Raw genomic sequence first — 27,927 nt, 5'->3', positions numbered from 1 at the left:
GATTGAGTCATGATTTCTGGATTTATCATAGATATGTTCTATAAGAGAGAAAAAAATTGATGAGGGAGGGGTGGGGTGGGCCGCTCTGGATGCTGCGGAGTTGGTGTGCGGTCTTATTGGTCGTTGTTGGTAGCCATGCCACCTTTTGGTTGAAGTGGGTATTATACTGACATATTGTCGTACGTTGAGCTTATACTGGATGCTTAAATGTAGTATATAGTTTGATAGTACATAATCCGGCCAGACCTGGTGTAGCTTGTTCGGGCCTTCACGATTGAGGGCCTAGTCACATTTAAACTCAGCATCACTACCAGTATATATCACAACCATACACGACCCCAACTGATGCACTAATGTAAGCTAAAAAGCTACAAAAATAGTATATTCAAGCCTAGCACATACTGCAACCCCAGAAACTACAAAAGCGCATACAAATCAAAAACCCCGAGCCTTGGATGATGCTTGTAGAAGCTGTGGTGCCCTCGAGATGCCCCCAATGCACTACACGCAAGGCGGTCGTCCGCATCACCTCGAATCGAAAAAACCCGCATCCAAACAGACTGCAACTCCCATCAACCATGTTTCCTAGCACAACGCCCCTTGATTGGGCTAGCAAGCGCCTGCGGTAGTGCAATGCTTGCAATTGAAATATCACCATTGAAACTAAGCTCACGGTCTCGGAAACAGGTGCCTACTCTTATCTGCCACTATCAACCCCGAGCCAGCCCACGCGCCATCCACCGAGCAGGCGACCACACCTTCTCAGACCAAGCCTCGAGCCGACTCCCCACACCTGTCGCGTAAGGCTGCGAACACCTGTGAGAATACCTGTGCCTGGAGCAGGATGGCTAATGGAATTGATATCTCACCACAGTCCCCGCTGCCGCCGAGCAACCCGCCGAATTGCCCGTGAAGAATGGTCAGTCAATCGCCTTGTCTTTACCCTCCCACAATCCACGAGCCCAGTAGCTCACTCATACCACAGGTCCGAACGGTTAGAGCTTTCGGTGAACACGCCCGACTTCCCCAGCGTCCAAGCACTCTACCTGCGTCCCCTCCGGAGGAAGGCGGAGCACGGCCTCCCTGTATGCGAAAATCTTCAACTGCGATCCTACAGCGTGCAGAACCTGGAGTTCTTCGCCGATTGCCATCCGTGCCGCCTACTAACACCAACCTCCCCGTCTCCGGCCCCGTGCCCCTCCCCCGTATCACCGAACACTGGACCGTGACTCGCAGTAACTTCGTACACAAGAAGAGCAAGGAGAACTTTGAGCGGATCACGCTTCGTGGTCTGATCCAGATCAAGGATGGTAACCCGCAGGCGGTCCAAGCATGGTTGGCTTTCTTCCTTCGGAAACACGCCTTCCATGGAGTTGGTATGAAGGCCAATGTTTGGGAGAATGAGAGCCTGGGTAAGATGATCCTCAAGATTTCACTTCGAATTTCTATCGGGATACGCCAGACTAATACATCCAAATAGATGCCGCCAAGGCACTTGATGCCTCCCTCCCCGAGATTCAAAAGACCGTGGGCCCCCACCTCACTGGGTTCGGACAACGACAGGACAACTCTGTCAAGGAGACCATCTTCGGATTCTCTGGACAGCGAGCTATTCGTTGAGCCCAAGAACCTGGTAAATTGGCACGGAGATAAAAGTTGGTTTGTTGCTTGAGCTTTGCATAACTTCCGTGTGTGTTTTATTTTGGGGAAAACACCAGGGCGTCATGTAGTTTTATATTATCGTCATTATCTTTGGCTTTTTTGGCTCTGGCCAGGCCCGTTTGTATTCTACTTTGATTGGGCAGTCTCCCAACGAAGAATCGGAGTCTGCTTTTTGTGATGGTTGTTTACCGAATGGTCAGGTTGAGGTAGCACTAGACTCATTAGTTGGAATCTTAAATGACTTCTCTACTAGAGTAACCTATATCAGTCGACATTTATCGTCTGTAAAGGAGTGATTGATTTCTTATCAACCTTCACATCTCGACGGCAATCACGTGACGACAAATGGCCTGTTTTTGCGGCGCGGAGGCACGGAAGTCCATGAAGAATTGCACCTGGCCTAATCGTCGCATTTACTCTGCGACGCACAGCCATATATTGACCAGCGATGAGTGCCACCATTTTCCATCAGGGAAGTGCATCCCTAAGATCGGTGGGCGAGGCAACTCTCCCGCATTCGCCCGACTACATCAATCAGGCCGTCCCTATCCAAATGGCATCGATCCAACAGCACGAGCAGTAATGTCCCACCTACTCAAGAACCCGTCATTTTCTCCGGTATTCAGCCGACGGGAGTACCACATCTGGGTAACTACCTAGGGGCTCTGCGGGAATGGGTGAAGCTACAGGATGAAGCAAAGCCGGGAACGAAGCTGTTGTTTTCCATCGTGGATCTCCATGCATTGACGGTTCCGCAAGATGCGGCGCAATTGAGGAAATGGAGGAGAGAGGCTTTTGCTACGTTGCTGGCTGTGGGATTGGATCCAAGTCGGTCTACGGTTTTTTATCAGTCTGAGGTATGTGGTGGCTGGAGTGCTTTGTCATGGAAGATGTTGGGGATAGACTAGAGAATGAATGAACGGATGGGGAGTGCTAATGAGATATGCTAGGTTCCGGCACATGCGGAGTTGATGTGGATTCTGAGTACAGTTGCTTCGATGGGTTATCTATCACGAATGACCCAATGGAAGGTTAGTGGTTCGCCTCTTCTTGGAGAACGTATGGGGATAGCCAGAAATGTTGGAAGTGGCTGCTGACAGACTTTTTGCAGAGTAAGCTTCATTTACCAGAGGACACAACGTTAGAGCAGGCAGATGCCCGAGCCCAGCTACGGCTCGGTCTTTTCTCTTATCCTGTGCTCCAAGCCGCGGATATCCTTGTTCATAGGTGGGATCATATGTCTATGTGATACGAATAAGTGCATCACTAACCACATCTAATAACAGGGCAACACATGTTCCCGTTGGCGAGGACCAGAAACAACATCTGGAATTCTCGCGATATACAGCCAACAGCTTCAACCACCTCTACGGACCAATCTTCCCCATCCCAGAGGCCCATATCTGTAAGTCTCCCCCCCTTCTTACCATCCCGATAGAAGTAATCACCCGGCCTAACATCAACCAGCCCCCGCCAAGCGAGTAATGTCCCTCAAAGAACCCACATCCAAAATGTCCAAATCCCACGCGGACGAAAAATCCCGAATTATCCTCACCGACTCCCCGCCGCCATCCAAAAGAAAATCAAGGTCGCCCTAACCGACTCCCAACCTAATATCACATACGACCCCGCCCAACGACCCGGTGTCTCAAACCTAATCGAAATGCTGAGCCACTTCGAAGGCCAGTCCTGCCAAGAAATTGCCGCAGAATTCGAAGGCGCTAGCCTGCGCGCTTTGAAGGAGCACGTCGCCAGCCGAATTATCCATCATCTGACGGATATTCGGGAGCGGTATGTCTCTATTATGGATGATAAGACTGGGTATTTGGATTCTATTGCGCAGCAGGGCGCGGAGACGGCGCAGGCTAATGCTGCTGTGACTATGCGGAAGGTTCGGGATGCGATGGGGTTGTAAATTTGAGACAGTTGTATTTTCGTGTCCACTCTAGATGGATGGGCTTAGTGTGGATAGCGCCTGTACTATGTACTAACATTACTTTTTCTGTGGTGGCCTGCTTTGGAGGAGGGTTGTCACTTTTGGCAACTTTTCGTGAATAGCAGCAGACACCGTGTATTATATAATCGGATATTTGTACAACAAGTACCCAAGTAGGAAATAGTTGCATCTTGAATGATTCCACTATGAGACTAGCTTGGGTGTCGTCATGGTGCAAGATATACTCCATTAGGGGGTAGTTGAGTGACCAATGTTTCAGAGGTGAAAGGGGGGTCAGTACCAAGGACTCTATTGTACCCGCCTAGTAGACCCTAAGCCTTATGAATGTGGGGAGTCTAGCGACCTGACCAGCCACCCGAGTATTTACTGTACATATGACGTGGACTAGGCATAAACTATTGAACATAGATATGCAGAGTACTGAATAGTAAGAGTTTTCAATAGCACCGGAGAGGAGCCGGAAGAGCTGGAACATCAACATACCCATTCTTAGCAGGTGTATGCACATGTTCCAATGCATTTGCCACGACTGACTAATGTCATCAAGACCGGGCTTAAGGTACATACTGTAGGTGCAAGATCCATCGATCGCATGTTTGGTTATGTAGCCGCCTGGTCCGGTGGCTGTCAGCTTTTGCCGCCGTGGCTATGCAGCAGGGTGACCCTGGAACTGAATCTTAGACAGGCAGCAGTAATACAGTACTGTAGTACTGTATAGAGGGTCCAGAATAATATCAGTGGAGAATGTCTTGAAGATGATTAATGTATGTACTGGATGTTATCCACACCTGTCCAAGCCACATTGGGAGGTAAAAAGGGAGTGCATATGAAGTGAAGAAGGTCTAATGTATACGTTTTGTCTATTTGATCAGTCACCGAAAATTTTATGTGTAGATGATGATGTAAGATATTCTCCTCCCCTACAATAGGATCACATCCTTTGAAGATCGACCGGACTAACTAAAAACCCCCCGATACACGTGGTGAAGAAAAGATATTCAAAGTCTAATAGCAAATTTGTACCTGACAACCGACTCCATTCAATGATGAATTGTTCCTCGGATAAAAACCGTTACGAAGTCTCGATTAAGCAAAACGATGGATCGAATCTTCGAATCTTGGCTCTGCTAGTCACGGGGCTAAACCCAGAACGGGTCGGTGGCAGTGGAGCGTCACTCATCCGCGTCATCACCACTCCCACGACCCAACCACGTACGTTGCATACGTACGCCAGATTGATTTCCCGTTGGCCCAGGTCATTCAAGTCCTCACGGGGACTGACTGGCTAATGGCGATAATGATGGCCAAATGGGGGAAGAGATATGTACGACGGCAGGTGAATATGGAGTGCAGTCTACACTCTCCACTCTATACTCTGTACTAACTGTCAGAGTTCCTGTTGCAGACGCCCATAAGCTGGTGACGACAGCTCAACCCGGTGGGGCCAATTCTTACATCCCCCAGCGCCTTACCCGAGCGACTTGCACGTCCACTCCGCGGTCATTTTACAGCGCTTGCGAAAACGAAAAGAAAAAGTCAATGGTCCACTCAGAGCCCGCTGACTGGGCCATTTCCACCAAATGAACCTGTCAAACTTACCCGGCTGGCCCGAGGTGCGCCAAAGCCGCCCAGTGAACAGGCCTGTAAACCACATTAGTGCCGTCTTGGAAGGTGAAGTGCATACGACATCCATTGCCTCTCCGACACAGCCGCCGCATCGATGTTCTCGATCTATTAGACTCCATCTTTCCCTGCTTTTCTCTCCTCTTCACAACTCTTCCTGCCCCGGCTTTTAACTCGCCGTCCTACCTCGAATACCCCTCCTATCTCAAACCGACCCCGACAGCCACACAGTATATACGCGATCCCGAATTTCCATTTCCGTCGCATTCGGGAAGTTGCAGCAGTGAAGATCGCGCCGATCCGAAAAAAGTGAAAGGCTTGCCGATCTCATAATTTTATATTGGGGAGCTCGGTATACCGTGGCCAACGGCGAACAAGAATGAAGAATTCCTGGCTTTGGCTGGCAACCCTCGCCGCACCGGCGCTCGGGAAGCTTACTCTCGTTCAGCGAGATGTTCCCTCGGTGGTGGACATGAGTATCCAGCGTAAAGAGGTCTCGGACCCCGTGGCCCGAGACCGAGTACGACGGATGAAGCGTAGTTCAACGGTTTCACAGGCTCTAGACAATGAGGTAGGTCAGCATAATGCTACAGTCCACATCCCTTTTTTTTTTCTTATCTGCTACTATCTTAGCATATAACTGACTATATATGGTAGGAAACCCTCTACTTTTCCAACGTCACATTGGGAACCCCGGCGCAGAGTTTGCGTTTGGTCCTGGATACTGGCAGCAGTGATCTATGGGTCAATACTCCCAACTCGACCCTTTGTAAAAAGAAGACCGCCCCTTGCAGCGACTCTGGCACCTATGACTCTAGTTCTTCGTCATCATACGCCTTTGTGAACAACGATTTCAACATTACTTATGCGGATGGCTCCGGTGCTTCGGGTGAATATGCTAGTGAGACTGTTACCATTGGCTCGGCGACATTGAAGGAGCTCCAATTCGGCATTGGTTACAACTCAGGCTCCAGCGGTATGTGAAAACCAGGAATGAACCCCCCACCGTGACTATCAACAACGGAGAGCTAACATCGCGGTCGTGTAGAGGGCGTGCTGGGAATTGGATATCCAGCTAACGAGGTTCAAGTTGGCGTGAGCGGGGGAAGTCCCTACGCCAACCTGCCCAAGGCCATGGTCAACAAAGGACTGATCAAGTCTAACGCCTACAGCTTGTGGCTGAACGACCTGGATGCTAATACTGGGTCAATTCTATTCGGCGGAGTGAACACTAAGAAGTACCACGGTACCTTGGAGACCCTCCCCATCCAGAAAGCTGGGGGTGTTTACTCCGAGTTTGTAATTGCCCTGACTTCCGTGGTTCTCAGCAATTCCTCCGGCACCACCAACTACACGACCAAGGCACTACCAGCAGCGGTTCTACTAGACTCGGGCAGCTCTTTAACTTATCTCCCAGACGTGATTGTCGAGGGGCTCTTCAATGATCTGGAAGTATCATACGATTCCTCCAGTGGAGTTGGATTTATGCCCTGCAAAAGCAGTTCGAATAAGGTCAACATCTCCTACACCTTCTCATCACCCACCATCAACGTCGCCCTGAGCGAACTCCTTCTGGATATCGGTGACTACTTCTACGACAACGGCGACCGTGCTTGCGCATTTGGTATCGTCCCAGCCGGTGAAAGCATGTCCGTCCTAGGCGATACATTCCTGCGTAGCGCCTACGTGGTATACGATCTAGCCAACAACGAGATTTCCCTAGCCAACACCAACTTCGACTCGACGGGCAACAACGTCCTCGAAATCACGACCGGCACAGACTCAGTTCCTGGCGCCACAGCCGTCGCCAATCCAGTGACTACTGTGGCTGCCGTAGGCTCTGGAGCGCGCATTGGCGGTCCCCATGGAGGCAGCGGTATCTTCTCATCGAGGAATGCCGCTACGCCTCGGCAAACGAGCATGCCCAGGACCCTGGCCCTCGGCTTGGCTGGTGCTGGAGCATTGTTGGCACTTTGAACAGATGGACTCGGTTTTTTTATTTTTGTCATGTTAGAACTTTCGCGTTGCATGTTTTTGCGGTGTATTGGAGTCTAGGAATACCTGGTCTTGTTTTGTTTTTACTCGTGAGTACATATATTTTACACTCATTTAACGTGATACGAATTTCAATGATTGTCAATATTACAAACAATGCCATTTGATATACTATATTGTGACCAGTAGTGGAAACATGACATTGAGAGGTACGGAGTACATTAGTTGTTGATCATCCGGAGCCAGGCAACTTAACGAACTGGCGGGTCCACGCTTGGCATCACCAACCAACCAACCAACCTCCACGCAACTCTACACCTCAAAAAAATGCCGCGCCTCTCGACCTCACTCCTTCTCAAGGCCTATCAAGAGAACACCCTTCTACCCCTTCTCCTCAAAGAATGTCGATCACTAGACTCAGCCCGTAATGAACTGCGATGGCTGCGGGAACGCGCTCTCCGCGACGCCCAGGAACGCTCCCACTTCCGCCAGGACCAGGACCAAGTCACGGGGACGCACATAGGATGGCGGACACGTCTACGAGCGATGTGCCACAGGCGTTCCCAGGGCGTCCCATTGCAGTATCTACTCGGTGATCAACCATTCGGTGATCTAGAAATCCTCTGTCGACGGGGTGTGTTAATCCCAAGGTGTGAATTAAACCCGCTTTCGCAAAAATAAGCATCTCAACTTTGAAGGGATAAGCAAGCTAATTCTTTCTCAGATCTGATACGGAGTCATATACATATGAAGCAGCCAGATTAGTCCGGCAAATGGCGCTAGAAACAAAAGACAACAATAGTCCTACTCCATCACAACCTCACAAGGCCAAATCCCTTCGAATCCTCGATTTATGCACGGGTACAGGCTGTATGGCCCTCCTTTTACACGCTCTCCTCGCGTCGCATTTTGATCGGATCCAGATTACGGGCGTCGATATCAGTCCAATAGCGTTGAATCTTGCCCGGAGAAATCTGGAGCATAATATTCGGCTTGGTGGTTTGGATAGTCGTGCGCGTGTGGATGTTGAGTTTCATCGTGCAGATGTGTTAAGGCGCAACAACAACTCTAGCAATGGGATTGACACCAGTGGTAACGCCATACCCACCGTGGAAGAGCTTCTACTATCCAACCTCAACCTCACCACGCAATCCGAAATCGAACACACAGAGACTACAACTACACTCCCCAAAATCGACCTGCTAATCTCCAATCCACCCTACATTTCAAGCACCGATTTTCACAACGGGACAACAGCACGAAGTGTGCGGCTTTTCGAGCCGAAATTAGCACTCGTCCCACCCATCGACATACCTGCAACTACCGACACAGCGCATTCAATCGGCTCAAAAGGTGATGAAGGCGATAATGATAAACCCGAGGATATATTCTACCGTCGGATCTTGGAGTTATCGCTGGATGTACGGGCTCGTATTACGGTTTTGGAGTGTGGGGATAGGATGCAGGCTGAGAGGGTTGTTGGGATGGTGAAAGGGATGAATTCAAGTGGGAGTGAGGGTGATAATGAAGGTGAAGGTGGTGGTGGTGGGTTGAAGGTGGAGGTTTGGCCTGATACGGAGGAGGATTGCCTGAGTAATGGGTTTCATGTGAGGGATGGATCGAGGTGTGTTATTGTGAGGAGGGGAAAATGTGATATACCATGATTTATTGATAGAGGAAGTTCCTTGTATACAACAAGATCAGCGGCTCAGCCAGGAGTATACAATAAGCACATATCATGAGTGGTAACGATCTAATTCTTATTGAAAAACGCTTAAACTACAGGTCGGAGAGAAGAATATTGCCCATTCATATGGGCTAAGAATAATCATTGAGCCAGCCTTGAGTATATCTTTTCCACTATGCATGTCATGACATAGTCAACACGACGACCGCTCCATCATTTCCATTCCTAGCACTTACGAATAACTCCTGCAAGACACTCGGTCGTGGCTACGGCGCAGCTGAATATCTGCAAGACATGCTTACCCCATTACATATAGCGTGACAATTGACCATCTGACTGCAGCTGCTGCCAGCGTGGGTATTGGGTACATGGTTACATGGTTACACTAGAGTGTTGTGTGACCGCGTGGTGGCGATCATTTGGTGTGATTGTGTGGTGAACTTGTGGGGGAAGGGGGGGAATGATAGATGTGTACTACATTTGAATGCAGATTTGGAAATACCAAATTGTATTCATGCAGCTAGCCTTACTCGAAGATCGATGTCGGATATGTAGCATAAATTACACAATTTTCTATTCGGTTTAAATCACAGATTTGTTCGTCGAAATTGACTTAAATACAGAATATAGAAGAAAATTACATGTAATGCAGATAGGAAATAAGAGATAAAAGATAATAATAAACTTTCAATCGTAACAATGCATTCTGGTCGCCATGGTCAAAAGAAGTATGTACAGATAATGCGGTAGACCCGCAGACCACCCGGCCAGGCCCTTTTTTGGAAAATATTAAAACAGAGTATGGGATGTGCATAGCGCGGGGATTAATGGTAATGTACGTAAAAAGGAAGAAGGGTGAATGGTGAATTGTGGGAGGGTGGATGGGTATGGATTACCGTAGCAGCCAAAAGTTGAGCTTCAAGTAAAGTCCTCGAGAATGAAAGACCAATCTGACTCGACCGTGCATACCCGCGTCACTCCACACCCGGAATATAAAAACAAAGGTCGAAAAAAGGCTTCAAAAATGAAACCTTCCGTCTCATAGGTTCTTCTTCGTCTTGGTGGAAGCAGAGTAGGTGCGGTCATCATCACCCTCGACATCCTTGAGGATAGTCTCCATCTCCTTGGACTGACGCTCCCACTCCTTATCACTCATCTTGGTCTCGCGACGGAACAGCTCCTCATTAGGCTTGCGGTAGCTACCACCCAGACGGTCCCACAGGGTAGTGAACTGGCCGTAGTTGTAGTTGAAGTAGAGATGGTGCATGGTGTGGCAAGCGGCACCGTTGACGATAGGGCTGTTCGCGACGTACTCGCCATCATGGATGAAGACAGTCCACAGGTTGATGAAACCGAAGAGGAAGACGTAGGCGACCTTCTGCAGCGGGAAGAGGAAGGGGGGGAAGACGTGGTAGGGCACGCTCTGGGACCAGCCGTCGAGAGGGTGGAAGGCGTGGGAAGCGAAAGGAGAGGGCATAATCCACTTGTGGTGCGGCTTGTGAAGAGCACGGTAGACGCGCGGGTGGTGCAGCCCTCGGTGAATCCAGTAGATGAAGAAGTCGGTGAAGAAGATGAAGATGGGGAATTGGAGGATGCTATAGTAGGGGAAGGGCTCCTCGGCGACGGTATCGTAGAGCTTGGCGTAGCCGCGGACCTCGAGGACGAAGAAGGGTGCGGTCAGAAGGGCCATTGGAGGCATAGCAGACATGGCCTGCTTGATTTCTAAGGGGATTTGGCCCTTGAGGAACTTGGGGTGGTTGAAGGTGGTTTTGTCCCAAACGAAGATGTAGGAAGCGGTTGCGACGATGAAGTATACGAGAAGGCCGAAAATCCTAATTCAATTGCCATATTCATGGTTAGTTTCTGAGATATTTGCGCGCATAGTCTCTATGTCGTAGTTTTTTGAAGGGTGGCGAGGGGAAAAGGAGGACGTGGCATTGAGCGCATACCATGTGATGAGGAAAAAGCTTGTGAATTGGCGGTAGATGTTATTCCGAGGCCAGGCGCTGAGATAGGCATATTTGGAAGGCTCCAAATGGATCAATTGTGTGGCGGGCTCATAGATAAAGGGCTCCGCGGCGCCAAAGAGGGACAACGTGCTGTTGGCGACATTGACGAAGGCCGGAAGACCGACGGTAGAGGATAGGGAGGTCGGAAGAAGGGTCGAGTAGAGGCGATCACCAATGAAGGTGTCCCAGAGCTCAAGGATAATATCCATGATGGGTGTGAGGGAGGGAGGAGGGGCGTGTTTAGAGAGGAAGAAGAAGAGGTGGAAGGGGGGAAAGTCGACAATCGGGAGATCGGGAGATTATTTGAGGCGGCGAATAATAAATTCTGCCCGCATCACACCAGCGCGGAACGGGGCCAGCCGTCGTTGATGGCGCTCTTAATAAGCAGGTTGCAATAATTGAAGTTGGATGGGATGATAGAATATTATTGAAAAAAAGTATATCTATGACGGATCATGCGATCTATCTAGGCATCCATGATAGAATCTATAGAATTAGCATGATCAGTGGCATGGTGCCTGCTGTGCCTCATCTTGTTTCTAAGTACTCAAAGGTACGCCGAAGGAATGAGGATGTTTAAACACTGCCACGCTTGTCCCAATTAGGTTAGTCAGGGGTTAAATGCCTGAGAAATGGGGCGTAATTTAAGCCTCAGGCCATAAGGCACCAAGTTATCTAAGGCAGCAAGGCCACCTGTCCAGGCCAGATGCGGCGATATCGCCGACCCACTTGGCAAGTTTCAAAGAGACGGACGGAGGAGGACATGCCGATGATTGAAGGGCATCTTGACAGATTAAATAGAATAGTAGTAAGACTGAAAGACAATACGATAGGGAGTCCGGAGAATACCTTCAAGCTCTCTTTCAGATGACCTAGGACCTCCTGAATATAACTATCTAACCTCTCTATATATCTGGCCATCAGACTCTGATCTCTAATCTTAGCCTGTTTGCAAACGGGTAACTGTTACGGGTACTACCTACTGTACAGTAGTTCTTCTCCTCACTCTTTGAACTATCTGTCCATCCCAGTTCCTCTAGTCGGGTCCCATAGTTTCTCCTTTTTGTTCTCGCTTTTTCCTCCTTTCGGAACCACTCCGCCCATAGTTGGTGGTGGTGTTCCCAAGTCCACTTAATTGCGCTTCTCGGCTCTTTGCCTCGCTTCTCGCGCCAACGGTAGCCGCCCCGTTCCCATCTCCACCCCCCAAACTCAACTCAACCTTCCCGCTGCCAGCCTCTTCCTCCTCCACCCCCTCTTTCATCCGACCTTCTCCCTCCTCATCCGGTCTACCTCGAGTTGCCAACCTCCCTCCACCGACTTTGATCGACCTAAGCTTTCTACCCCTTTATTCGACTCTTTCCATCCGCATCATCATCATCATCATCGGGCAAGCTGCCTGGTGTCGTCCACCAAGCAGCAATCGCGCCTTCAACGATCGCAGTGTCAGTCAATTCAATCCTCGTCTAAGCTGCGATCCCTCGTCGCGAGCTGTCGCTGATTCCGATTTTCCATTATAAAGATCGCTTGTCTTGAAACCTCGTCTTATTTGACGTGTTAGCGTCTTCCGACCCATCACCTTAGCCATGTACAACACCCATCGCGGGATGGTGCCCGCCCCCAACTCTCGCCTGACAGAGTTGCTCGACCAGCTGCGCCAGGAGTTCGAGAGCCAGTCTCGGAGCACCGGCGAATATGAACACCAGTGTATGATCCCCACACCTTGATATCGCATAATCGCCCGTTCAGCTCTTTCCTACATTCATTGGCTTTTCTCCTTTCCACTGTTTCCAAGTGTCGCCCAGTCCATCAATGGCTGAAGCGCTCTCTCTCATGGGTCGCGAAAATTCGCTGAAATGTTTCTAACTGACAGATCACGCAGTAACCGGACAGCTCCAGGAGATGGAGATGATCCGTCAGAAGGTATACCAACTGGAGCAGACCCAGATTAAAATGAAGGCAGAGTGCGTTATCCTACTCCCATGCGTCTAGATTTGATCTAGAGTGATTTCCCTCTCCACTCCACGCTCTTCTACGCCTCCCCGACCGTGGCGCAAAACAATGCAAAAAGAAAAGGCCGTGGCGGGAAGGGGGCTTACTGGTGCATCTTCTCCAAAGCTTTTGCGACTGACACTTCTCTACGCGCCTATAGCTACGAGGCTGAGATCCGAATGTTGCGACATGAACTCGAGCAGCGCGGTGTCCAACCCGTCTCTTCGCATATCGCGCCCGCGCAGCACACCGGCCCTCAGGCGCAACCACCTTCATTGGGCCATGGCCCCAGCAACTTGTTTGGTGGTATCATGACCAACCAAGGAGGTAGTGGTCCCGGTCTTGCCCCTCCCCCCCTCCCAGGATCAGCAGCCTTCCCAGCATACCCTTCAACAGCCTGCCTCGGCCGCTCAGCCTGGTGCGCCGCAGCCCCCGCAGAGCTTCCCTGGAGGATATCAGCCTGGTGCTGCTGTGAACGGTATGTTTGCATAATTGGAGATTTCTTGTCAGGTAGACTAATGTATTCGACCTCTCTGCGATGTTACAGGCTACGGACCTCCCCCTCCTCCCACTGCATCCCCTGGCCCGGGTAAGGGTCGTCGCACCGCTCCGGGTCCGGCCACTCCCCAGCAGACTCAGATCGCCTATCCGGATCCTCGTGCCTCGCCTCAGATTCCCCGTCCCACCCCCCCCCAACCAGCCGCTCGTCCGTGCGGACCGCCCGGGTAACATGCTCGCCAACTGGGATCCCGCGGATCTCCCCGCGTCGCAAAAGCGTGAGGGTTCCGATTGGTATGCCGTGTTCAACCCCGAGGTTCAGCGTGTGCTGGATGTTGAGTTGGTGCACCATCTCAACCACGACAGCGTGGTCTGCTGTGTTCGCTTCAGCCGTGATGGCAAGTACTTGGCGACGGGCTGCAACCGCTCGGCGCAGATCTTCGATGTGACCACTGGTCAGAATGTGGCGACCCTGCAGGATGAGAATGTCGACAAGGATGGTGACCTCTACATCCGTAGCGTTTGCTTCAGCCCGGATGGCAAGTACCTGGCAACCGGTGCGGAGGATAAGCAGATTCGGGTAAGTTATCTCGGACCCCGTGAACCTCCGTTGACCCCGAACCCGATATTTTCGTAGTGAAGGACAGCGAGAGGCAATCTCTTCTAAAGTAAGACTTGATGACTGACAAATCCTGGTTTTATAGGTCTGGGATATTGCTGCACGCACCATCAAGCATATCTTCAGCGGCCACGAGCAGGATATCTACTCGCTGGACTTTGCCGGCAATGGCCGCTACATTGCTTCGGGCAGTGGTGACAAGACCGTCCGTCTGTGGGATATCCTCGACGGCAAGCTGGTCTACACTCTGAGCATCGAGGACGGTGTCACCACGGTGGCCATGTCTCCCGATGGTCACTACGTGGCTGCCGGTTCTCTGGACAAGAGTGTGCGGGTGTGGGATACCACCACTGGCTACCTGGTGGAGCGCCTGGAGAACCCTGATGGCCACAAGGACAGCGTGTACTCGGTTGCCTTTGCGCCCAATGGTCGCGACCTGGTCAGCGGTAGTCTGGACAAGACTATTAAGTTGTGGGAGCTTACTGTCCCGCGGGGCATGCACCCTCACAGCGGCGTCAAGGGCGGCAAGTGCATTCGCACTTTCGAGGGCCACAAGGTATGTTTTTCCCATCCATTCCGATCGACTCAATTCGTTCATCATCATCCTTTTCCATCCCGTCCCATGCCACCCATGATCTCCCTTATGGAACGGCCGCGCCACACGGCAACCACAATGGATCCACTATTTGACAGTTACTGGGTACTGACTACTGCATGCTATAGGACTTTGTGCTTAGCGTGTGCCTGACGCCCGATGGCCAGTGGGTCATGAGTGGCTCGAAGGACCGTGGGGTCCAATTCTGGGATCCAGTTACTGGAAATGCGCAGATGATGCTGCAGGGCCACAAGAACTCTGGTGAGTCTATCGTCCGATAGTTTGGATTTAGCCGGGTCGATAGTGTGCTGTCATATCTGTCACTGTCACCTTGGGCTCTTATCCTACTATCTATCTTATCCACCCCCTCGCTCTCTCGTTTGGCAAAACGTCTAGCGATGTCGTGCTCGTCGATCATTTGTTTCTAATTCTCCGCGGATAGTCATCTCGGTGGCCCCTGCCCCGACCGGCAACCTCTTTGCAACTGGCAGTGGAGACATGCGTGCACGGATCTGGAGGTAAGCAATCGCTTTCTTTTTCTCGATTATCACGACCTTTGTCCCCGTTCTCTGTTTCTGTGTCTCCGCTTTTTTTTATTCGGTCCCTGTTTTCCCCTATCCCAGACTGTCGGGTCGACGATCATCTCTCTTCTCAAGCCACCGGTGGTCCAGTCCGATCCAACCCATCGAGCATGTCTTTTTGGGGGTTTCGTTCTATCCGCGATCGATTATCGTTTTCTCGTTTTGGCCGTTTACTGACCCACTGGTTCGACACAGATACTCGACGTACACAGGACGGTAAAAGGGATCGGCTCAGCCACGGCGCAATATGACTTTACTTGCTTGGATTCCTTCGTAGCCAGGTTGGGGCTTGAATTTGACGGTGTCTTTATGTTACTCCTGTTACCAATTCTCTTCTTGCTTTCTCTTTTGATATCTTATTTGGTTCAAATCTCTGGTGCTTTGTTCTTGAATAATGCACATGCACAGTGTCTGTTTTCATCATAATCCATATTAACGAGTAAGTAGACTGTCGGCCGTAGCCGTAGATTAATATCTACCTCGTAGTGTCTCATCACATCATCTCCACGGAGCCATTTCATCCCAACCAACCATCTGCTTAATGAGATCTACGGAGTTACTATACATCCAACTCGCCAGTCCTGACCCGGCCAAGCCAATCTCCCAAATATCCCAAACCAACTCCACCCGGAAGACCAATTCAGGTAAAACCCAGCAAGGACCTAGTTCGGGGCGCATGACCAAATGACCACACCACACCCTATTCTAGGTAAGTTGCACAAGAAGAGGCGAAGGGCGGAGGAGGGAGGGGAAGAGAATAATGGGGGGCAAATCAAACGAGCACGGCGCTCTCTTCGTGAACCTGAACCACAGGAGTACCACTACTACTACTGGAAGCTAAGCTAGACACCGTGAACTGAATACTGGTACGTAGTCACTGGACACACCAAGAAAATAAAATAAAAACGATAAATAAGACTAAATACTTTTAATTTAATAATATTTTAATATTAATAGACAAAGACGAAAGCCTAGCAATCCCGAGTCCCGACACACTGGGCCAGGGGACCCAGCAATGAATGTATACCCTGTAGAATGGATAACCCTGGTCCAGTGGCACTGGCACTGGCAGAAGGAAGTGGCTCTCCAGTCCGGTTATGTTCTGAATCGAATCGCATTCGCCACAGAGTCGGAGCCGGAGCCGCGAGATGGGTACCGTACGGTAGGGTAGGGGGCCTAGGGGAGATTCGGGGAGTGGGACTGGTATGGAGAAGACCTGTCGAGTTTTTGTCCCGGGACCGAGAGAAGTCGTTAGTCGTTACGGGATCCGAGCACGAAGGAAGGAAGGAAGATGGTGGATGGTGGATGACCTGGCCCTAGAGGGCGATCAGGGATCAGTGATCCGCGGAGTTTGGGGATAGAACTAGAGATGTGGGTTTAGATTAGGGAGGAGTGGAGTTGAGGCGTTTTTCTTATCAGTATCAGTATCATTATTTGGATATTGTATTTGGCGGGTGAATATGGGTATTGTATGAGGATGGGGATGGGTTGTGATATGAGCATGGGTAGCTATAGCTATAGCTATGGCTATGGTAATATAGAATTTTGGCTGAAGGAATGTACTGTCCGTACATATATGGGGTAAGGGTAAGGGCAGGGTAAGGGCAGGAGTCCTTGAGACTACGTAGATGGAATGACATGAATATGCATACTGTAGATGTAGGTTTGTTAAATAACGTCAAGTAATAACCAGGGAGATGACATGACTGCGTACATAACTACGGAGTACCTAATCTACTGTATGTATTCTCCAGTATACTATACAGGAGCTTGCGAACCAGCGATACTCCTTGGGTACCTACGACCTCGATTCATCGACTCAAATTGCTACCCGGCATCCAATATCTCATACCCAATATCCTAGCTCTCTCTCTCTTGAGCAGCTATAGAACTAGCTAGCTACTGTAGCAAGCTACTAGCTAGCTCGACATGCTTCTGCTTCTGCTTGAGAAACTAGGTGCTGAGTGTTGAGTGCTGAGTTGCTGCTTGAATTGACTAGCTCCTCCTAATCCCATCCCTATCCAACGGCACCGGTACCGACAGCACGGAGCGCTACTGTGTGTGGGCAAGAGTTAGCGGCTGCCTGGTTCGTGTCGGGAAATGGGATTGGGGGGAGTGAGGACTTGTCTGAAATAATAATGACTAGTACTAGACCGATCACTGGCCATTGACCACTGTCCACCGACCAGCTACACACCTTTTACCATATCCTGTGCGATGTTGTCTAGGATGGGATATTGAGTCCGTGTGTGATGATCTACGTGAGCTAGACGAGACAAGCAAAAAGAGCGTAATTTGGGTGGTCGTTGGACTAACTTGTTTTGGAGCTGGAGCTGGAGCTGGAACTGGGAATGGAGCTTTTTAACTAGGATTATTATGGTTAATTGCTAATTACTTTTTAGTTTCTCTCCTGTTGTGGGATGGGAAGCTAGTGAGTACCCTGTCTGTAATTTGACCGGGTTCTACATGAGAATTCCTGGAGGATCAGGACAGGGTAGTTACAGTAGTTACCACAGTCCTCAGTACAAGTTACAGCAACTGACACCTGTTCGTATGTCCTCTGTAAGTATGATGTATTGTATGCACTCTCCCCTGAATATTCAAACAAAAACTGGCTGAATCGACTATTTACCCTACTTGGACCAGGATTCTCCACTCTCCGATCAGACACTACGCACGCGCTCTCTTACACATCCACTCTACTTCTGGCAGGAGTTCGTGAGCAAACCCGAGCCCCTCCGCCACCCCCCGATCTCCCCCTGCAGGAACCACCACAAGAACCGGAACGCCTCGCCCTGATGCATCAGTCCCTACTCACTTGGGGGGTTCGACGTGCAGGTGTCTGTTCCTCGGGTGAAATACCGTGAGATGAAAAACAAATATTGATCGGAAGACGTTGGCGCTGTCATTTCGGGGAGATCATGCGGTATGTAGGTACGGAGCACTGTACTCTAAGACTATAGTACGGTAGATTCTGCATATCGAGGGATGTGATTGTGTTGCGATATGTTGTAGTCCCGAGGAGAAGGAGAATGAGATTTCATGGACGTAATCTCCTGGGAAGAGTCCAAGAGATAGTCATCATCAGTCTGGAACCCGAGCCAGAACCCGGGTTGCTGGTGCCGCAGCCTCAGACTCCGTATTTGCTGGAGGTCCTTTCCACGCACGGAGCGACGAGTGACCAGCAGGCCAGCAACCAGCGCCTGGTCGCTGGTCACTGTGACACCAAAACCACCAAGAAGAAGGCAGCAGACCAGCAAGTGGCCCTTGTCCAGTCCAGTAGAGAGTACTTAGTGACCACCTTCTTGGCCCTGGTCCTAGCCCGAGCCAGAATCCCCTCGGAGATCGACCAGCCAGATCTAGACAAGGGCCTAATCTGGGCCAAGCTGAAACGAAACCGATCGGGAGGGTCAGCCAGCAAAAGGAATTTTCCAGGGCCATGGGCGGCTAACCAGGATATTCGCTGGAGTTAGTCTGATGGGGAACCTCTCATCCATCCTATGATCCCTGGGGACATCGGACGCTATTGGCGACTATCGGGCGGGCGCAGCCGGGTGAGAGGCCAATCAGGATAGGGAGTTGGGGTGAGAAGATGAGCGAAAGGCCTGTAAAAGTGGATATTTATTTTGGGTCTAACTACTTACCTCCAGCAGTCCAGCCACCCATACTCCGGGCTTGATCCGGGTGGTGGAGGAGGTGGGCACTGGGTACTAGAGTCTGGCACTGTGGTTTTCTTGAATTAATGAGGATTTCGGGAACTCGGGGAAGAGCAGATGAGTGTACAAAGTACGAGGTATACGGAGTACAGAGAACAGAGAAATTGTTGACCAGTGAGATGTGGAAGAGAACGAAGTGGTAATCCCCCCAGGCGCCCCCTCCCCCCTGGTCGAGGCCCCCCCCCTCTTACATACAGACTTAGAGTCTTGAGGGGAAATCGGGGCTGCTTGAGAGGAAGAGGCTGACTGTAGACTTGGTTCTTGGGCCTTGGGAAGCTGGTTTCGACCTGTCGACTTTCTGTCGAGTGCAGATCCCCGTCCACATTCTAATTGTGAAAGCCCGATGGCCCGGCCCGCCCTCGAGGGCGATGCAGTTAGGAGGTGATTGCTTTTTTGGTTCTGCTCTTCTGTTCTGCTTTGTGAATAGTTTATTTTGTGAAGGTATGGATGGAGGGTATACATGGGAGTAGAGAACAATAAAGAAGACGACGAAGAAGAAGGAAAGGAAAAGAAAAAAAAACAAGGCGGGGAAAAAAGGATAATCATAGACGCGCTGCATTGAGTAAACAGTACCGAGTCAGAATATACAGAAAGTACAAGGTAAACAGTCACCACCAACAGAGCAAGAGTGAAGATGGACAGACAAAGAAGAAGAACTGGGAAACAAAGAGTCAAGAGGTGGGCCAAAATGTCGCTGAGAGACTGTTAGTGGTGGAGGAGTTGAACAGTCACGCCCCCAAGTTCTGGATTTAGTTTAGTGTAGTTGATATATTATGAATTATAATTATTATAATAATGAATATTATTATTTTACCCTATTCTCTCCCACTAACCCCAATCCAACTAGACTTATTAGCTAAAATCCTCGCCAGTCGCGGCTGCAATTGAATTCGACTGGGCCTGAGACTCTGAGACTCTGGGGCAAATCCTCACCGAGACTCGCCCTCTGTCCTCCCAGCTCCCAACCATCGGGTTCGTCGAATCAGAGGCAAGAGAACTCCTAATAGAAAAGGATTGGGCATGATAATAGAAATTGACAGAATCTCGACAGAGTACTTTAGTTCGATGATTGCGGGGACTACAGTAATAAACTAAGCTAAACTAAATCTAAAGATTATTTCCCTTATTCTCGTGATACAGCAGGATCTTCCTGTCTGAAATGATGCGTCCGCCAGTAACTGTGGAGAACTGGATACATTTTAATAATATTACTATATAGTAGTGGACAACTATTATTCGGATTAAAAAATATTATTTCTTTATTCTTCTGGTTTCGTTTCTTACCATTCTCCATATACACGAACCCTGTCATCACCATTCGGTTGCTTAGAGTCTACCATTAACCATTGCTGATCATTCTGGTTCTCTTCTCTGTCTTTCCTCTCGATTGGCATTCTATTATTCTATTCTATTATTATTTTACATTTTTTTCTCCCCAGTCAGATCGCCCCTGCACGTCGGAGGAGGGGGCCTCGAACAGTGAACCACTACTGTACTTCTACTTCCCCTTTCCGGGCGAACGTCATATACCAACTGTTATACAGAAATCCTTCTCTGTCAACCCTCATCCACTAGGCGTTCTCATCCATTCCCATGGGTCAAACTAACCTGAGCTTGGACTTGCTCGATTTTGACTACTTTTTTGACGGCGGACGACGCGGGTGATCACCACTAGTTCCTCGGACTCTGGCTGATGCTGGGCCGATCCCATCGAGTGGAACTCTTTTTTCTTCAGCCCACCTGCAGCCCGTGGGAATAGTCGTGGGATTTGCGCTCCGCGATTTATTCGTTTCTCTGCCTGCTGTCAGAAAAATAAAAACGTCTGCCTCGTTCCGCGGAAGATCCTTATATAGATCCATCGGTGACCTCCCCCCGGCTCTGCTGGATTGTTGCATCTTGGCTCTGCGAGACTCCCGACTGGAAACATATCAACCCTATTTCTCTTTTTGATATATCTTTGCTATATTTCGGCATCTTGCAACGATACCCTGGACTCAGGATATCCCAGTTATCATCCCAGATTGACCAGTATCTGAAAAGTGTGCACAGGAACCTACCATCACCATCGTGCATTGTCTATTTCTTATACTTCGCTTGCCCACCCTGGAGATTATCTTCTCTGTTCTTTTTCTTCGGACAAAACCCAAATCAACCTTCTTTTCAAAAAAGAACTGAGATCGTTCGGATCTCATCCCAGCAGACAGGCACGAAAGCAAAAAACAAAAGCAAAAAGAATACAAGAACCCCCTCAACCAACCCGACATAAGCCCTCCCTCCCAAGTACGTGGCTCGGGGCTGTCAGGCTGCCCAGTCAGGGTTTCACATTTCAGGGCGAACGAAAGACTCTTCTCTAACCCAACAACCACCCCCTGGCCTTTTTTTCGTCTTCTATCTTTTTGTCTTCTATCTGTCCTACTCATCTATCATGGAGACTGCTGAGCCAGTTGCCTATGAGTTCCCTGGCCATGGTGTGGGCTCATACCCCCACCGTCGCGCCATGGACTCGCATCTATACCCTTACTATTCCCACCCGACTTCGACCCCGTACACGCTGCCTTACCAACCGACTCCCACGACAGCTGCATATAGCTTTGGCTCTGCGGCTTTGACTCAACCATCCCATCCCTACCAGTACTTCGTGGCTAGTCAACCAGCACTGGGCTCGCCGGTGCGTCTTTCATCGGATAACCACCAGCCTCAACATCACCACCACCATGCTGCCCACCATCACCACCAACAGCAACATCAACATCAACCACAGCAGCACCATTCCCAGCACCAGCAGCAGCATCAACCCCAACCAGCTCCCCTGCAATCACTCCCCGAAATCCGACCCGCAAAGAACGCCATCAACCAAGTCACCACGCGGGCCATGGACTACGCCCCAGCAAGCAACCAAACCAGCTCACCAGAGGGCGATGCCTCGAAAAAGACAGGCGCAGAAGCCCAATTCTCCACCGAAATCGACGTCCTCATGAAAGCCATCCAGGCTAAGCCTGGATCCTCGACTTCCCCGGTCCCGATGCAGCAGTCCCTGCCACCATTGCAGCAGCTCGCACCACCGGGATATCCAAGCTATGCTGGTTATCCGATGTCGCCGCCTCGCAGCCTGCTTACGAATGAGGGGCAATTGTCCCGGTCTGGCAAGAAGCGCAAGTATACCTGCATGTTGCCGAATTGTGGGAAGAGTTTTGCGCAGAAGACCCATCTGGATATTCATAATCGGGCGCATTCTGGGGAGAAACCTTTTGTAAGTATCTACATCATCAGTAGACCCTGATTCTGTCACTTGATTCTCAGGAAGAGAGTGTGAAAGAGGGGCTTGAGTCTTTCTTGGAAAGAGAAAGTATCATTTGCTGACGAGGACATAGATCTGCAAGGAGCCTTCATGCGGACAGCGGTTCTCTCAGTTAGGAAACCTCAAGGTAAGCATCTGCCATGACAATCCCATGCAAGACAAGAATGACACCACCCGGTGATTCTTGTCTTCACTGTCCTTGTCTTTACTCGAACGAATCATCATACTAATGCTCCCTCGATCTAGACCCATCAACGCCGACACACAGGCGAAAAGCCATTCAAATGCGAAGTCTGCCACAAGCGCTTCGCACAGCGGGGCAACGTCCGCGCCCACCAAATCACCCACATGCAAGCAAAACCATTTACCTGTCTGTTGGATTCCTGTGGAAAGAAGTTTACTCAACTTGGGAACCTCAAGGTAAGCCTCTCCATTTCTTCCCCCAAGACAACAAGTAACTTAAATAATAATCCATGTCAAACGAAACAGTCCCACCAAAACAAATTCCACTCCACAACCCTCCGCAATTTAACTCTCCGCTTCGCCCAAATGGGCGACGCTGGCCCCATGTCCCCCGCAGACCGCGAGCTATGGGAGTACTTTGCCGAGCTCTACAAAAACAGCAACAAGGGGATTAAAGGTCGGGGTAAAGATCGGCGGATCTCGACGACGAGTGCTCATGCCCATGGCCACGGTCATACCCGTGGTGTGGCGGGAAGAATGTCTTCTATGGAATCTGAGGAGGATAGACGTGGGTACGAAGATGGCGGGATGGGGATGTATGGCTCTGCGGGTGCGAGTCCGAATGGGGGGTCGAGTAGTGAGGGGGAGGAGGGGGGTTATTATTTGGAGAGGAGGGTATGATATTGATGCTGATATTAATAGGAAGGGAGGAAGAAAAGAGGGTGGTGAACTGAATGCTTAAGGGGTTTTGGTCATAGCGAGTGATGGCTATGGAGTATATCTTGGGAGTTTTCTCGGCTCTTCCTTATCACTGTTACATCATCATCATCATCGTGTACACGATGTTATGAGGGGCCTTGTTTATTAGATGTTGGACTTTTTGTGTCACTGTTACTCTTTCTGTTTGTGTTTGTGTTTGTGTTTGCCTACGCTCTTGGGTCCATTTCGTCTTCGCCTTGTCTTGTCTCTTGTCTTTGTGATATCCATTTCCTTTACGTCGGCGTTTTATACTCTATATTTTCCTTCTCATCCTCCTTCCCTTACTATATCTATCTACTCTGTATTTCTATCTACCCATCCAACTCCATCTGAGAGCATCAAAATCAAAATCAAATCTAATACCTATACGAGAGATGTTTGTGTTTGTTAGTCTATACGAGGCCCAATCTAGGCAAAGTTTATTCCCTGGTAGAAAGTTTATTTCTGTGGAGAGAGGGGGAGAGGAGAGAGGAGAGATCCGGGTAAGCTTGTGCTTAGACTTCCAGGGCTGAGTGGAGACCGGGATGGGATAGGATAGCAGGGTACAAACATGTCCAAGTCCAACTTTATGATCCAGAGATGGGGGATGGATCTTTGAGAGACTCAAAGAATATTTCATCTCTTCCTTCGTATGGTCTATAGACTAGTCATACATTCATCGAGCAAATAGAATGGATAGAACTAGTTGTGTGGTGAGGTGCGGATCGTCGTAATTGATGCTGTTATATGCCTAGATAGGGTAACCCAACCTATCTATAGGATCAAAGAAACACTATGATAATATGTACATGTTTCTATTATGTTCAGTCATACCTGAGAATAGGATTAGTAGTGCACATATCGTCAGAGGGAGGCAACCCAGCCCTCATAGAAGCTAACAAAGTTTCAGCACCGACGGTTGGTATCAGGGCAGCTCACGTTTACGAAGTCAAGTCTACAAAATCGAATCCTGGGTATGAGAAAGGTTTTTCATGTTTCTTTCCTTTAACTAATGGAAATATTATTCCATTGGCGAGAACACGCAAAGACTAGCGTTCGGGTTGAATAGGGTAGTGTACAGATCCAGATTTTCACCGGGGATCAAATTGAGATCCACCCATGACATGTTCAGGACCAGAGAGAACAGGAAACAAAAAAAAAGAAAAGAAAGATCATGCAGAACACAGAGAGTGAAAGGAAATAAAAAAGAAAACATAATAAAACAACGCAAGATCAGTGCTAAGTCCAAGTCCAGTGCTGAAAATTCCCTATCCGATCCAGTCATGGGATGCGCGAATACCAAACTACCCCAGATCGATCTCCTCCATTCCAATCCATGATTTTATTGCCCATCCGCATCAGCAATGTGAATGTCCCCGTCAGCCGCGGTATCCGCAGGATCCTCGCGCATGGGGGCATTGGTGCCAACCGGGGTGGCATTGACCAGCGCATCAGAGATGAAGGCGTCCTCGACGGCAGCCTTACGGCGGAAGACACGCAGCCAGCGGCGGCCCCATTGGCGGAGGATGGCGTCTTCGGGCATATCACCGGATCCATCGCCACGCTCCATGAGCTCGTCGTTGCTGCCGGTGGCAACGGAGACAACGGCGTCCTCGATGAACTTGAAGAGATTCTTCATCTCGACCCGTTCGCGGATCAGAGTGTCTTCAAGAACACTGAGCTGGGGCTCGTACAGGCCTTTCTGAGTGCGAGCAGCCACAATCTGGCGCATACGGTTGGTGACCTTGCCAACGGTGGCGGCGATCATCTCGTAGATGTGGGGCTTGGAGAGGATGGCGCCAGCCTCGATGTGGTCAATGAGAGCCCACTCCAGAACGGACATAGGGCTGATAATGGTGTAGTTGAGCAGCTTGTCGATGATGTTGATGGCAATGCCCGTCTGGTCGGCCCAGTACTCCATGACCGAGGTGATTATTTGCAAGCGGGCCTTCTCAGAGGCTGCACCAACGGCGAGCAGACGGTCCTTGTTACGCTCGATGCAGGACAGGACGTGGGACAGAGACTTGGAACCCACGAAGCAGATGGAAGTAACGAGGGCGTCTGTCGAAGGAACCTTAGGGTCTTCCACACCCAGGCCCTGTGCTTGCTCTTCGATGGCAGCAATGATGGGCTGGAGTTCATCATCGGTTGCCTTTTTGCGGATGAGCTGCATGAGCTCTTGTCCTTCCTTGGAGTATGGGGTTGCTATTGTTTATTCATGGTTAGTCGACTGGGTTGAACATAGTAAGAAAGGGCTACGCTTTATACATACCTTCGGAGGAATATTTGAATTCAGGTGTGTCCTTCTCCTTGCTCTCTGTGATCAAAGGCAGGTAAGGCTCGGGCAGAGTACCCTTAATACGCTGCGCAAAGCTCAGTCGAATTTCCTTGTCCAAAGCTCCGTTAATGAATGCCATCCGAGGATGTATGGCAGGAAGCTCGAGACCCTCAACCCTATTCAATACACTGTCAGCATTGCCAGCGCTAATCATGTGAACACAAAGCTAGGTTCATTCCTTACCATTCACTCCACTTCCAGGTGAAACCAAAGTTGCTCAGGTGGTGGGCGAACCAATCCAAGAACCGGTTGCTCAGTTCCAGATCCATGGTCTCCAAGCTGTTGTACAGGAATCGAATGGCACGGCCCAAGCTCGGGGCAATTGCTGCAGGGGCGATCTTGCAGCACTCGGTCAATACGGAGTGATAGTACACAAGCTTGTGTTCCGGCGTAGGCAGCTGGAACAGCTGTGAAAAGACCGCATCCACCGCCATGTCCTCGGGCTTCCATGCTGTGTTATCACCAGCAATCTCACGCATGCGGTCAAACGGCGTAGCACGCTTGACGAAGGTGTGGCGGGTGTAATAGCAATCCACGTCGATAAGGTACTTAGCCGTTGCGACGCGGTTAAAGTCGAGGAGGTTGAGGGTATCCACCAAGGCGTCTCGCAAGAGCGAGGAGGTGATGTCCGAGACGGGAGGCACGGTATCAACCTCCTGTTTAGCGTAGACCGAGAGGTAGACCTCCGGGAAAAGAGCCCGGGGTCCATAGGGCACAGGGTTGGGGACAGTGATCTGCGGGAAGGCGATCTTGGCCACTGCCTCGAAAGGCTTTTGCTCGTCCCCATCTGATTCCCGGACATCCTTCCATGGTCGGGGCAGACACTTCAACTCCCAACCTTTGCTAGCTTCACCCTGAAGCTGGCCCTGAAGAACACTGATCAAACTGGGACCAGCTGCGGACTCATTCTCTACGGGACTGAATGTGTTGACCAAGTCCACAAGGGCGTGGGGAGTAGAGGCAATGATGTCGGTCTTTTCGAGAAGTGCGGAAGCTTGAGATTCGAAGCCAGTAGCAGGGGACGACATCACATAGGGAATGGTGAAGAGGATAATTTTGACAAGCTCCAGACCGAGCAACTATACCAGAGAAAAGAAGGTTAGTATGGTTATGATAATCTGCTTTCCCAGATATTAGGAATCTTACGTCTTCCGAGGATGCGGTCTGGAGATCAACCGCGCGGGCAAACAGCTCCTCCAAAAGTGTAAAGATGCCATCGCCCTCGAAAAGAGGCTGCAGACATCCCAGGAACCGGACGAGAAGCTTGACCTCGCGCCATGATCCGGAATCAATGTATTTCTGGAGAGCCGACGCCGCCTTGTTCAAGAGCTCCGTTCCCAGCTCCGGCTTGTTGTTGTACGCGAATAGGGCTGTCGCAGCAACGAAGGGAATCTTCATCGGTTGTTCCAAGACGCTGTATACATGTAATTGTTAGTAGGCGCATTGATGTTGTATCGGAGGGAGCCAAAGGCAAGGTTTCGTACAGGTCAAGGGAAATGTTGATCAAGGTGTCGCGCAGCTCTTCGTCGTCATAATTTTCAGCCACAGTCTTTGCAATTATCACGACATCATCCTCGACTCTCCGAGCAGCCTATACAATAAGTTTCAGCATCAGCGACCAGTCCGGAATAAATGTAGCACAACAACGCGCCCGGAGATCGTGAAGGGAGGTGATATCGTACCGATTCCGCAATGGTCAATAGCTGCCGGCGGATCTGCACAAACAGTGGCTCCTCGTATCTCCGTCTCTGAGGGCGGCGATCAAAGTCCTCATCATCTAGGATTAACCATGGTCAGCAGCGCGTCAAAAGAGAGCTTCGGCAGGATCGCTCACCTCGATAGCGGCGCTTGCGCCCGCCACCACCACTACCACCACCACCACCCCGGTAGCCATTGTTCCGGCGCTCGTAGTCGGCCATTGCGTGTGGAGTTTGGGGCGATAATGGGAAGATCTCCGAGCTTGAGGTTGGGTTGAGATTCAAAAAGGTTTCAGCGGAGGAGAGCTTCCCCAAAGGGCAACGACAGCTCGGAAGACAGGATAATCCGATCCGACCGCCCTACACTATAACAACCATTTGGGTAACCGTCTGAGAATTGCTAAAATGACAATACACAATCGCTAATTCGACGATACAACTCTTATTCTGGCTTAGCGTAGTAGGTAATAGTATTACATTCTTCTACATTTGGGTTCCATAAATTTGAAGCCCCAATAAATTTTCAAAATCATCTTAGCACTAACTAGTTGAACGGCTATTACGAAAGATGATTCGAAAGTCATTTTAAAAAACCTTTCACAAAAGAGTAATTGAAGCATGTCTAGTTGGTCGGTTTCTCTGGCTTCTAGACTTGGACACTTGAATAACTATAAGGATCACTTTAAAGATATCCTAATAAGAAGATAGTAATACAGTTACTGCGCTAAATCCCAAATAGGTG

At 50.0% G+C, this 27,927-nt stretch overlaps 10 protein-coding genes across 10 annotated transcripts; 8 read left to right on the top strand and 2 right to left on the bottom strand.

Moving 5' to 3' along the window:
* Positions 1–578: 578 nt before the first annotated feature.
* N7473_013461 (mitochondrial 37S ribosomal protein uS10m) lies at positions 579–1,620 on the top strand (the record flags this gene model as incomplete). The annotated part of the gene is made up of 5 exons (XM_057159400.1): positions 579–625; positions 688–818; positions 875–909; positions 986–1,412; positions 1,481–1,620. 5 exons carry the CDS (start codon positions 579–581, stop codon positions 1,618–1,620), a joined length of 780 nt encoding a protein of 259 aa, XP_057002136.1.
* Positions 1,621–2,678: 1,058 nt separating this feature from the next.
* N7473_013460 (Tryptophan--tRNA ligase) lies at positions 2,679–3,577 on the top strand (the record flags this gene model as incomplete). Its single annotated transcript, XM_057159399.1, has 4 exons — positions 2,679–2,693; positions 2,774–2,889; positions 2,949–3,067; positions 3,141–3,577. 4 exons carry the CDS (start codon positions 2,679–2,681, stop codon positions 3,575–3,577), a joined length of 687 nt encoding a protein of 228 aa, XP_057002135.1.
* A 2,044-nt stretch (positions 3,578–5,621) lies between these two features.
* N7473_013459 (pepsin-like aspartic protease) lies at positions 5,622–7,219 on the top strand (the record flags this gene model as incomplete). Its single annotated transcript, XM_057159398.1, has 3 exons — positions 5,622–5,813; positions 5,900–6,218; positions 6,291–7,219. The coding sequence occupies 3 exons, from the start codon at positions 5,622–5,624 to the stop codon at positions 7,217–7,219; spliced, it is 1,440 nt and encodes a 479-aa protein (XP_057002134.1).
* A 345-nt stretch (positions 7,220–7,564) lies between these two features.
* N7473_013458 (N5-glutamine methyltransferase family protein) lies at positions 7,565–8,945 on the top strand (the record flags this gene model as incomplete). The annotated part of the gene is made up of 2 exons (XM_057159397.1): positions 7,565–7,887; positions 7,962–8,945. The coding sequence occupies 2 exons, from the start codon at positions 7,565–7,567 to the stop codon at positions 8,899–8,901; spliced, it is 1,263 nt and encodes a 420-aa protein (XP_057002133.1). The 3' UTR covers positions 8,902–8,945.
* Positions 8,946–9,963: 1,018 nt separating this feature from the next.
* On the bottom strand, positions 9,964–11,142 carry N7473_013457 (sterol desaturase family protein; the record flags this gene model as incomplete). The annotated part of the gene is made up of 2 exons (XM_057159396.1): positions 9,964–10,756; positions 10,874–11,142. The coding sequence occupies 2 exons, from the start codon at positions 11,140–11,142 to the stop codon at positions 9,964–9,966; spliced, it is 1,062 nt and encodes a 353-aa protein (XP_057002132.1).
* A 1,374-nt stretch (positions 11,143–12,516) lies between these two features.
* Positions 12,517–14,057, top strand: N7473_013456 (Transcriptional repressor rco-1; the record flags this gene model as incomplete). The annotated part of the gene is made up of 5 exons (XM_057159395.1): positions 12,517–12,637; positions 12,813–12,894; positions 13,083–13,400; positions 13,470–13,511; positions 13,595–14,057. 5 exons carry the CDS (start codon positions 12,517–12,519, stop codon positions 14,055–14,057), a joined length of 1,026 nt encoding a protein of 341 aa, XP_057002131.1.
* Positions 14,058–14,535: 478 nt separating this feature from the next.
* On the top strand, positions 14,536–15,435 carry N7473_013455 (WD40 repeat domain-containing protein; the record flags this gene model as incomplete). The annotated part of the gene is made up of 4 exons (XM_057159394.1): positions 14,536–14,595; positions 14,763–14,895; positions 15,077–15,152; positions 15,411–15,435. The coding sequence occupies 4 exons, from the start codon at positions 14,536–14,538 to the stop codon at positions 15,433–15,435; spliced, it is 294 nt and encodes a 97-aa protein (XP_057002130.1).
* Positions 15,436–18,247: 2,812 nt separating this feature from the next.
* Positions 18,248–18,688, top strand: N7473_013454 (uncharacterized protein; the record flags this gene model as incomplete). The annotated part of the gene is made up of 1 exon (XM_057159393.1): positions 18,248–18,688. One exon carries the CDS (start codon positions 18,248–18,250, stop codon positions 18,686–18,688), a length of 441 nt encoding a protein of 146 aa, XP_057002129.1.
* A 1,528-nt stretch (positions 18,689–20,216) lies between these two features.
* Positions 20,217–23,093, top strand: N7473_013453 (C2H2-type zinc finger protein; the record flags this gene model as incomplete). Its single annotated transcript, XM_057159392.1, has 4 exons — positions 20,217–22,181; positions 22,303–22,356; positions 22,476–22,649; positions 22,719–23,093. Exons 1-4 carry the CDS (start codon positions 21,357–21,359, stop codon positions 23,091–23,093), a joined length of 1,428 nt encoding a protein of 475 aa, XP_057002128.1. The 5' UTR covers positions 20,217–21,356.
* A 1,399-nt stretch (positions 23,094–24,492) lies between these two features.
* On the bottom strand, positions 24,493–27,407 carry N7473_013452 (NCBP1 family protein; the record flags this gene model as incomplete). The annotated part of the gene is made up of 7 exons (XM_057159391.1): positions 24,493–25,355; positions 25,423–25,604; positions 25,672–26,567; positions 26,635–26,902; positions 26,973–27,079; positions 27,171–27,265; positions 27,323–27,407. The coding sequence occupies 7 exons, from the start codon at positions 27,405–27,407 to the stop codon at positions 24,493–24,495; spliced, it is 2,496 nt and encodes an 831-aa protein (XP_057002127.1).
* Positions 27,408–27,927: the final 520 nt, after the last annotated feature.

The sequence above is a fragment of the Penicillium subrubescens genome, assembly GCF_028828155.1.
Source record: "Penicillium subrubescens strain IBT 31985 chromosome Unknown utg000014l_segment0_segment0, whole genome shotgun sequence".
Taxonomy (NCBI): Eukaryota; Fungi; Ascomycota; class Eurotiomycetes; order Eurotiales; family Aspergillaceae; genus Penicillium; species Penicillium subrubescens.
This window is presented reverse-complemented; position numbering and strand designations above follow the sequence as displayed.